General features: G+C 41.3%; 1 protein-coding gene across 1 annotated transcript; it reads left to right on the top strand.

The window, feature by feature from the left end:
- Window positions 1-2,380: 2,380 nt before the first annotated feature.
- On the top strand, window positions 2,381-10,026 carry ndufa10 (NADH:ubiquinone oxidoreductase subunit A10). Its single transcript, XM_008438451.2, has 10 exons — window positions 2,381-2,533; window positions 3,575-3,743; window positions 3,827-4,042; window positions 4,127-4,213; window positions 6,880-7,001; window positions 7,235-7,314; window positions 7,388-7,442; window positions 7,901-7,986; window positions 8,064-8,172; window positions 9,844-10,026. The coding sequence occupies exons 1-10, from the start codon at window positions 2,459-2,461 to the stop codon at window positions 9,910-9,912; spliced, it is 1,068 nt and encodes a 355-aa protein (XP_008436673.1). The 5' UTR covers window positions 2,381-2,458; the 3' UTR covers window positions 9,913-10,026.
- Window positions 10,027-10,831: the final 805 nt, after the last annotated feature.

Genomic DNA, 10,831 nt, shown 5'->3' with positions numbered 1-10,831 from the left:
GAGTGAAACTCCTGTGGCTGGAACGCATTTTGTGGGAATTACAGTGTGAGAAAGGAGATGCTGTGTTTGGAATAAAACGTTTCATGATTAGAAGAAGTAAAATGTAAAGGTTATCTCAGTGGGCTCTGAGATTACCATCATTTGACGATGCTGCATGTAGCAGCACAGAGTGCTTGTTAGAGCACAATAAACAGACATAACGGTCACAAGCAAAATGCCATTAATGCATCATGTTCCAGTGTATTAATATTCAAAACTGAAGTTCTGCAGCAGGCTGTAGCTAGCTGTGTTTATATTGGTGGTTACCGTAGCTACAGAGGAAACAGCCTATGAGTCATATGAGGACACTGACAGCCATGAGGCGTTATGTAAAGTTTGGAGAGTTCAGGTGTAATGAATTTGTATGTGTCCTGCTCAGAATTTGGACAGAGATTACCTAAGCAAATCATGATGAGCCTTGTGACAGCAATTTGAAGCAGAACATCAGCTCTGATCTGCAACATCTCTACCTCACTGCCTCCGGGTGAACTTTGATGTTATAAGGAGAAAATGTAGCACACCTGCTAATTAAATGCATTTAGTTAACCGATCATCATTATCACTGTGGCCATTTCTATGAAAGCATACGTTTTAGTAAGTTGCTCCCATCGGTTGCTGTTAAAACTATTTTTAGTTCTAATAGCAACAACTGATTTGCAGAGTCGGTTGCTGCCGTCCATATTGAGAGAGAGCACTTAGTTCCTGTCTTCCTTGACAGGAAACCGATTCGGAAAATTCATCCCAAAGTTACACCACCACCTGAGTAACTGCAAAAATCTAAGAACTCCATCTTAGAATTTGCGGGCCTCAGTTAGTATATAAAACGATACAGCTCACGATGGGGCAACATAGAAAAAGACTGAATGTCTGTCAATTTTTGCAAGTGTTGCTGGGTAGAAAGCTCCTCTCCTAAATAAAGTGGCAATTTTCAAGATTGTGCCTTCAGCTGTGCAAGGGTTGTACAGAAGAAACCACAGCACTGAAAGAATTATCCCTGGAGAGATGAGAGCAAAGTACACATGACTGACCCTAAATCATGCATCATGTTTGGTTAAAATTAGACACGACACAGAGACCCGCATCAACTGTCAAACAGGGTGGTGGAGCGGTGAGGATTTTCTCTTATTTAGAACTGATAAGAGTTGCAGTTAAGTTGACCTTGAAATATTGTAAAGTTAAATTATGAAGCATACAATGAGCCAAACAACTATTCCAGTAAAATATTCAGCAGAATTACTGAAAACCAATAGTGAATGTTTAGTAATGGCTCCAAACAGTCCTCTACAGGATTAAAATATTTTTGGTTGGACCACAAAACAGCTGTTCACAGACAAATAACTTTAAACTTGATGAGGTGAAGCAACATTGTAAAGAACAGTATGCCAAATTGCTTTGTCATTTTACATTTCTAAAAGTATGAAATACTACCTGCTGTTCATTTGCTGTCTCCTGCTGGCAGCTGCTGACTAACCGGCTCTAACTCTAACCCAACTCTAAATCCTACTAACAAATTTGATAGTGTAATATTTTATTCAAAAGTATGACAAGTCAGAATCCAACAGTATCTTCTTTAGATCCAACCAAAAATGAAATTGGTCAGATTTGTTTTTCTTCGTCTCATATTAGCAATTGTCGTGTACATTCATTATTTCAGAAAGATGTTGTGTCAGCTCCATATGTGTTATCTTATTGGAACACCTTTACTGACAGCCTTAACTGGAAAGGGATTTGGACTTTACCAACCAAATATATGATAGCTGATAAAGTAAAAAGATATTATTCACAGATTTTGCCCATCCAAAATCCTTCTACAACGTTCTAACAATAATAAAGATATTATTTGCTCTTTCTGTGGAGGAAACCCAGAAGATGCGTTTCATTTATTTTGGCCTTGTCCCTTCTCTGTTCCATTCTGGCAGTATTTGTACTTTGATTTCCACTTTTATGGAACTGGATGTCTCCCTTTGCTTTGAACATGCATTGCCATTGACTAGTTATCGGAGGACAATAACTAAAAAAATAATAAATACATAAAATTCTATATTATTAATATTATTAAATACTTAGCCACGTGGCATATTCACAAATGCCGTTACACTAATCAAAAATCACTTGTTTCCATTTTTGAAAATAAGGTCAAACAATACATCAAAACTATTAGAAATTCAACCAACACTATAGTCAACTTGCACCCCTCTTCAATGTATTTCTGTAACGTTATCTTGAAGCATTGTCTTGATGTTTGTCACCCCCTGGCGGTTATCATTATATCACACTGTATTTTATTGTACTGCTCTGTATTCTGTGTCTCAATAAAGATAATAAAAAAAGTCGAGTGCAGGCTCTCTTTAGTGTATGACGTATATTTGAGTCGCCCGGTAGCGGTAGCTTTCGGGTCACTGTTTGGAGGACAGCTAAGATGGCCCTGACGGTGGTCCGGTTCCTCTTCCCAGCGAGAACAACTGCTGTCAGAGCGGGGAGCGTTGTTCAGAAGGTGAGCAGCAGAACTGAGCTGTTCTGGGTCCGTACCGGCCCCGTGAGCAATTCTGTTTCACAAGGACAAGCTAACACTGTTAGCTTCTTAGCAGGTAGTTTCACACGCCTCTGTCGCCGAACAGCGGCTTGTTTACCTCTTCTTTTAGCAGAAAGTAGCAAACAGAATGTTGGATACTGATGAGTTAAAGGCTGCAGGTTCGCTTGTTTTACATTAGGTCATGCTGGAGCAGCACAGCTAAGCACTGCGTAAACCCTGCCTTCTTTCACTTATTCTTTATTAGAAAAGCTATGTACAAAACAAGTCGGGGAACTCAACTTGATAGTATGACTGTTCTCAGAGCAGAAATCTTGAAATGAGTAACTTTTTAAAGCAAAAATAAAAGAGGAAAAGCTAAAACAAACATATGTGACATATTTTAAGTAGCAAGGACTTTGCAATGTTTCAGCAAGCCGGGACCGTTTTCTTACATTAGAGACATATTTAAGTGACTTAAAAATATTCAACAAAGCAGTTCTGAAAGGCATTAAACAGTAGATTGATATTTGACATTTACATGCATATTTAAAAGTATTTACTCAAAGTGATTACGAGATTGACATCAGAAGCTCCAGAGTTCAAACTGTCCATGAAACACAGAACATCCCCAAATGTGAAAGAACTGAAGACATTATTAGAGATTTTAAGTGAGATTTAACTAGGACTATCAAACCTGAAAACATTAACATGTTTGAAACATTGTCTTGATGGTTATAAATGTGTATGACAATATCCGGCGAGCTCAACATGAATTCCATTAGAGGTTGAGATTTGGGCCAGGTTATTTTGCCGTTGTGTGGGTTTTGCTGTCTGTCAGATCTGATGTAGGAATTGCTAAAGAAATAATTTCTTTATGAATTTGCACAAACTTGTAGTGAAGACTGTGTTGTACAATTAACTAAAGATGACTGAACTGTTGAGTGAAAGCAAATGAACCTTTAGCAAGAAGCCTGAATCCGAGTTAAAATGTGTGGAAATGGAGTGTGATGGTGTGTGTTGCAGGCGAGTGTCCATACGAGCCCAGGGCGGAGACTGGAGTATGGCTGGTGGGCATACATTCTGGGTGAGAGGACCACGCCGCGGTTCAACCAGTTCAGCAAAATCATCACAATTGATGGCAACCTAGCCTCAGGGAAAGGAGCGCTGGCCCAGAAACTGGCTGACAAACTTGGTAATAAACCCCACACACTAGCTGCTGTGGGTTCTGACATCTGGGAGGAGAAAGCTGATTGGTTCTGGTGAATGTGTCCACAGGGATGCTGTACATGCCAGAGGCTGACACCTTCTACTTGGACAGGATGACTGGTGAGAAGGAGCCCCTCCCTCGTGACTTTAATGGCATGTGCAGCCTGGAGAAGTTCTACGCAGACCCTAAAGCTGCAGATGGCAACAGCTACAGGCTGCAGCTGTGGATGTACACCATGAGGCTGCTGCAGTACTCAGACGCCGTCGAGCACCTGCTCACCACAGGTACCACCCATATACTCATACTTCTCCTAGACAGAGGTGATGAAGAAAACCACTCACCTCCTTCCTGATATGCTGTTCTTTAAGGCCAAGGAGTAATCCTGGAGCGCTCTCCATTCAGCGACATGGTCTTTCTGGATGCCATGTTCAACCAGGGCTACATCAGGAAGGAGTGTAAGTATCTGGCAACAAAGACGGCTAGACATTGGCTTTTCAACCAAGGTTTTACTGGGCTGTTGTAAAAATTATTTCAGTATTCGAGTAAACTGTCAATTATTCTGACGGTTAATCGAATAAAACATTTGATCAAGTTTGATTTTATTTGATTTGTAAATATTTGATTGGGAAATACTGCCATAACAGCAGTGTTAATATTGCATATCAAAATTGGCCCACATGTTCATATTTGTGCTTCCCTTACAATTAGAGATGTACAAATTAGTTAGAAAATTAACATGTGACAATAGGAGCTCACTTTGTAAGTTAACCTGGACAAAAATTATACAATAATCTTAAATTATATTCAATTTAATAGTAAAGCAATAGGCTTACAGAGACACAACTTAATGGATGAAATCTGATTTTGCCCAGCCATTCATAGCTTTTGTTTCCATGTCCATGACAGGATTTGGCACCTTTGCCACACAAAAAAAAATCCCATCTTCCAGCTACGTACCCCCACGGTGCACTGTGCCGCTCATTTGTTGTGAGCGGAATGATGGGAAAGGTATTTTCAGGTTCGTCTGTAAAGCTAAACTAAGCATCAGCTACAGCAGCCCACTGTGTTCTGTCTGCATCAGTCTCCACTGCATCTGTATAAATACAATCATCACTCTTCACCACCATTTGCTAGGCAGCAGCTCCTGGTGAAAAAAGCCCTTGTATTCCATACAAAGGCAGACATTTTAAGGATGCCTATTGGTCCTCCAAAAAACTAAAAAAACCTGGACGTCAATGAATGAAATCCCTCTGGATTGAATTTGAAAATTGGATGTTGTGCTGCTACCATCTCGTCAACAACTCACAGGCGGCAGTGGAAGCATTATGCAACATTAATAATGGCCCGTTTTACTAGTGATTAACATAATTTGTTACGTTATTTTTTATTGGTTTGCTGAACAGTAAAACATAATTTAACAGAGTTTCGAGGCAGATAATTTACCTTGAGGAATTATAATGATCAAGGTACTCGAATCATTGAAGGAATCGTTACAGGTCTGGACCTTAGTCCAGCACTGGGCATTGGCCACCTCACACGCTGTCACAGTTGCATCTCAGAAGTTTTCCTTGATGTGATGATGTGAGAAAAATTTCATTCAAGGTGTTCCTGCAGAGCAGCTTCACTTGTACAGGCATTTTACACCAAGGTAGGAGTCAAGTTTAAAAGCCACAGCTCTGGCTCTGCTTGTACAGCAACAAATATAACCTATAGTCGCTCTTTCACAGGTGCGCATCGAGCGTGCCGTGAGAATGATACGTCTTTGTAAACAAAGAATTATGTCATGTTCGCATTTACTTCTCGCACACTCTGGCCCAGCTCTGTGTCTGCGATGATAGTTATGTTTACTCGAGTGAACTAGTGTGTTAGTGGGCTGGTAGTTCATCGCACGGAGGAGCTGTTGCGCTCACCTTGTTGTTTTGAGGTGCCACAATGCTTCAACCTGCGCCATATGAAATGCCTTTGCTATCTCTGCTCCACTCTGTAGAGCAGACCTGTGAACACATGAGCAAGAGCTACAGGGCCAGCTGGCTGCAGAGTGGAGATCAGAAAAACTTGTCCCATAAAGTCCTATTACTTCATATGTGCATTGATAACATTGTGGTTTGGCCATTTGTAGCAGATTCTACAGTCCTTTGAACATGATAGGAGTCAGGTTGAGGAGTTTGCTGACCATGCAAGTTGGCTTCTTGTAGGYGGTTACAGACAGTCTGAAGCGTGATGCGTCTGTTGTGCAGACCACTAGTCTCATCAGCTGTGTGTGTTGCTGATCCTCAGATGGATGAGCTGGATGTGGCGATGTTGTGCTKGAGCRGTCAGASGTGGCCGATGAGGATGAGRTCGATGTGCAGTAGCTCCAGTCTGTTGRAWYMAAMYYYTTTTTTTTYAAGGTTTTATTGGCTCTTGTGGCCTTTATTTGATMGTTCATTGACAGGAAAGTTGGTACTGAGAGAAGGGGGAAGACAAGCGGCAAAGGTCACCAGGCCAGGAATCGAACCAGCGACGGCCACGTCGAGGACTAGGGCCTCTATATGTGGGTTGTGCTTAACCCCTGCACCACCACAGCACAACCCTTGAAGCAAACTCTTAAAAGGTCTATTGTCCGATAACGGACATTGAGCCATGCAGCTACTGCTCTGGTGGACATCCCTGCATCCAACATGCCAATGGCTCCTACATAACATGAGACATCTGAGACTTTATGACTTGTGACACAATTTGACATKTTGGGGCCTTTTACTGTCTCCAGTCCAAGGATTGTCCAGATGTTGCTCATTTTGTCTGATCACCCACTGGACATGCCCCACCCATGCACTGGGTAAAAGAAAACAACTCACTGAGTGATGCTCACTGACARGAAGATGGATTAAAAATTATACACAAATCAAGAGAAATATTTCTTTTACACAATAAAATGTCAGCAAAGGCTCATTTACAGGTGTTGACTCCACATGGCAACAATAGTTGACATGGGGGGGGTYATATATTTTTTCAGTATATTTATTGGGGCCCTGAAGGTCAGAGGGCAGCCTCTCCTCTGTTTTCTGTGAGAAACCCTTCATTCAGTCTGATTAAAACCAGACCACACAGGCTTCTTTATTCATCAGTGTGTGATCTGCAGGTGTGAATCACTACAATCAGATCAAAACCATCAGCATCTGTGAGTTCCTCCCTCCTCACCTCGTCTTGTACGTTGACCAACCAGCAGAGGAGGTGCAGAAGAAGCTCAAGCAGAGCGGGAAGGTACGGTCGTACTAGCGCTGCTATAGTCAGTGGACTTTACTAGCTGATACTAACTAGGCAAGTTAGATGTTACCATCTGCTACCTAGTTAGCTAGTTAACTAACTACTGTAACCGTCAATAGTTACATCTGGTTACTACAGCTGTCACCAAGCTGGTTACCGTCTCATCCGTGAGACGGTAACCGGCTTGGTGACAGCTGTCTGATGTTACTCTGTAATGTATTTTTTTTCAGCCCCACCTGCAGAATGTTTCCCTGCAGTATCTGAAGAGCATAGAGGATTCCTACAAGAAGTCTTTCCTCCCTAGCGTCCGGTATGTGACCATAGAGCGTTGGACATGTATCTGTATCTGTTGATCATTAACCCTCTCACCGTGTCATCTTCAGAGAAACCTCTGAACTGCTGGTCTATGATACGACCCAAGTTCAGGACGCTGAGAGGGTAAGACACTATCTTCATTGCCTTTAACCGCTTTTTTTTTTTTTTTTTGCATCACAAGTCATATGATCACCAGCCAGATGTTACTACTGGCAAAAACCACGAGAAAGACAACAGGAAGTGTTCTTCTGCAATTTGTAGTTGTTAGGTTTTTTTTGGACAATGTGCAGCTGACTCCACCAGAGCTCTCACAATGTCACACACTTCATAAAAACCTGTGTGTCGTTCCAACATGTTGAATCCATAACTCTTCTGCAAAATCACCTCATGCGACTGTTTACGTCCATCACTGTCATGATTTTTAATAACTTATCGTGTGAATTTGCATATTCATGCGTTATTTGAATTTAATTTCTTAATTAATGGAAACATTGCAATTGCAAAATTGTGTTTCTTCGACATTAGCAGAATGTGAATATCATGATCTGATGAAGACATGTTCACCTCCATGCTTGTCCCAGGTTGTGGAGGACATAGAGTACCTGAAGTTCGACAAGGGGCCGTGGCTGGAGCAGGACGACGTTACCTACCACCACATGAGGAAACTGTGAGTTGCTCCGCCTCTTTTCTCTGAGCACGCAAACCAGCTCCTTAGTCTGCAAGTTCCTCTCTTCTGCGTTTCAGAGTGCAGGACAAAGAGAGGGTCGGCTCGCTCACGCACATACCCGTGTTCCTGCCYGAGATCACCATCGGAGCCCACGACTACGACCAGAAGTACTACGCTTACAGAGCGGTGAGTTGGCACATGCGTGGGCTGGAACCGGTTCTGATGTCCTGCATACAGCTGCACATCATAGTCCCACCATGGTCATTGAAGCCAGACCTTTTATTATTTTCCAAAAGCATAATATTGAGGATGGAAATTTTTTAGGTTTTTTTGTGTTTTTAAAGGACAAAATCCAAATGATGTGTAATAACAGTTAATAATTGGTTATTATCTCATTTGAGACGTCATACGTTGATTTTTACCATTTCATCTATCATTATTTATTAGGTTTTTGACTCACTGGCTGAAGCATAAGAATACCATTTGTCTACACATGTTTGGACTTAAGACATCTTTAAATTCAGGTTTAAACTGATTGTTTAAAATGCCAAACAAACTTCAAAAACTGTTCTTTTGAGGTTCTTTTTTTGTTTTTTACAAAAGCTGTAAATATGCCGATGTTCACAATTTGTGCTTTTAGAAGTCGGGATCTAGTGTTCTTATGTGACAAGTTGGTAGCTGTAGTTTTTGAAATGGATTTGATCTAAATATACCTCAGTTGCCAAGAAAAAGCGTTAAATTTGACCCACACCAGGAATCAGGTGCTAAAAATCCAGCTGTGTGTTGTTTTAACGATAAGTATTGTTCAAGTAGTTCATTTTGCTCCTTAATGTCCAGAATATTGCAGAAATCCCTGCAAAAATACCCCATGAAGTTTGAGTGTGGAACTGATCTCCATACAGATTGTCAGCAAACAAACATGGAGATGCTTTGAGATGTGAATGAGGAGCAGCGCTGACAGCTCTGATAAGCTGATGTGTTCACAGCCCCTCCGCCAGGTTGAAGGATGAATGACGACATTAGGCTCTGATTTGTTTTGTGTTTGCCAGCTGAGGTGTTTTAGTTCAGCAGAGCTCTTTGATTGGGTTGGCTGTTTTATCTGATGCAGAGCTTTGTAAAAGCCTGAAAATCCATAATGAGGAACCTTTTCTTTCTCATGTCTGCTTTGTTCCCCTTTTATTGACTCTTCTTATTTTTCTCCTCTTCTCTGGGCCACCAAGTCAGCCTGATGAAAGTCATTTTCCTGTGCTGAAATATCGAACCCCTCGTAGTTACAAATGTCACATGTGGAATATTCCAGCCGGCTGTTTGTATCATCGGTCTTGTGGGGAAACATTCGGGTCTGACCTTTCCTGTTTATTGACTGGAGCCGTTTTTGTCTCCCCCTGCTGCATGAGTCGGGCCGAGTAATGCAACAGCAGGCCATGACCTGACATTTCACTCCGAGTCAGGATCTCAGAGGAGGGAATGAGGACGGCGACACGCAGCAGCAGAATGGCTCCCTCAGCACATTTCAGCCAGTGGCCCACATTTTCACAACTCTTAGAACGTCCTGTGAAACCCTGAGCGTCTGGCTCAGGATTCCAAACTGGAATTTGACAAAAAGTGTTTTACTATTCTGGTGGCTGAAATAAACAGAAGCTAGAGCAACGATGTAGGGAAACTCAATTTTCATCCTCTCTGAGTCTTCAGGATGCTGCTTTAGCTTGTTGAATAAGAATGCAATGACAGAATACATCTTATGTCAAAATTACTGATTCTGATTAGTTGAAATTTTGTCTCATGTTTGAATAGGAGAAATGTCCATAACGGTGAGACGTGGCAGTAAATGAATGCTGCTCTGTCTTGTTGTTTCAGCTGCCTGGGAAGAATTACGCTCGTGGCTACAATGCAGATGTTGGAGACAAGTACGTCTGGCTCAAGTGAATCTTCTTTTCTTTCATCTTTGATGTTGACTGATCTGCTAATAGAACTGTTTTGTTGTACAGTCTGAGGAAAAACTATGTATTAAAAGAAATATTAAAATTAAAATGTGTTCAATTATTTATTTATTTTTTTTCTTTTACTAGAAACTACCAGTGTGAAGCGGGTCTGTCAGGATTCAGCTTCAATAACGCACACATACGCACATTTAGATTAATGTGCACACTCATCTTGGCACAAACAAACTACACAAACCGTCACAGACCAAACCCTTTTATTTATTGTTTCCTTCCATGTGTGGTTAGCCACCGTCCCACCAAGAGGTGAGCAGAAGGTCTCAGATCCCTGTTGTTAATCTGTATACTCGCTTTTTTTTCCCAGTTTTTTGTGGCTCATTCTGAGAAGATCACAATGGTGCCACCAAGTGGTGACAGTAGGTAGTGTGTAGGCCTGTTGATTTCAATGATTTAGTTTTATTCTTTAGCTTGGCTTCAGAAAGCATGAGAACTTTCCTGAAATTGAGCTGGAATATGAATATAAATTCATGTTGGTATAGACAAAGTCGGCTTAATTAGTGGACGGGTGTGATTAAAGTCATTTCTTCATGTGACAAAGATGATGCTGCCATCATTACATGACTCGAAAATGTCCTCGCATGCAGGAAACGACTGCTGACAAATATTTATATTGACATTGAGAAATGAATGTGTGCGTCAAAACGCAGCGTTACACTCAGATAAATTATATATGTACACATTTATATACTCGCCCACATATACATACACATATATACATGGAGAAGCAGCATTCAGCTGTTCACCACACACCTGGAACAAGCTTCCAGAAAACTGCAAAACAGCTGAAAAATGGAGCTCCTTTAAATCAAGTCTAAACCTGCTTAGTGTTGCTTTGGAGCCACAAT

This window comes from Poecilia reticulata, linkage group LG2 (genome assembly GCF_000633615.1).
Source record: "Poecilia reticulata strain Guanapo linkage group LG2, Guppy_female_1.0+MT, whole genome shotgun sequence".
Taxonomy (NCBI): Eukaryota; Metazoa; Chordata; class Actinopteri; order Cyprinodontiformes; family Poeciliidae; genus Poecilia; species Poecilia reticulata.
This window is presented reverse-complemented; position numbering and strand designations above follow the sequence as displayed.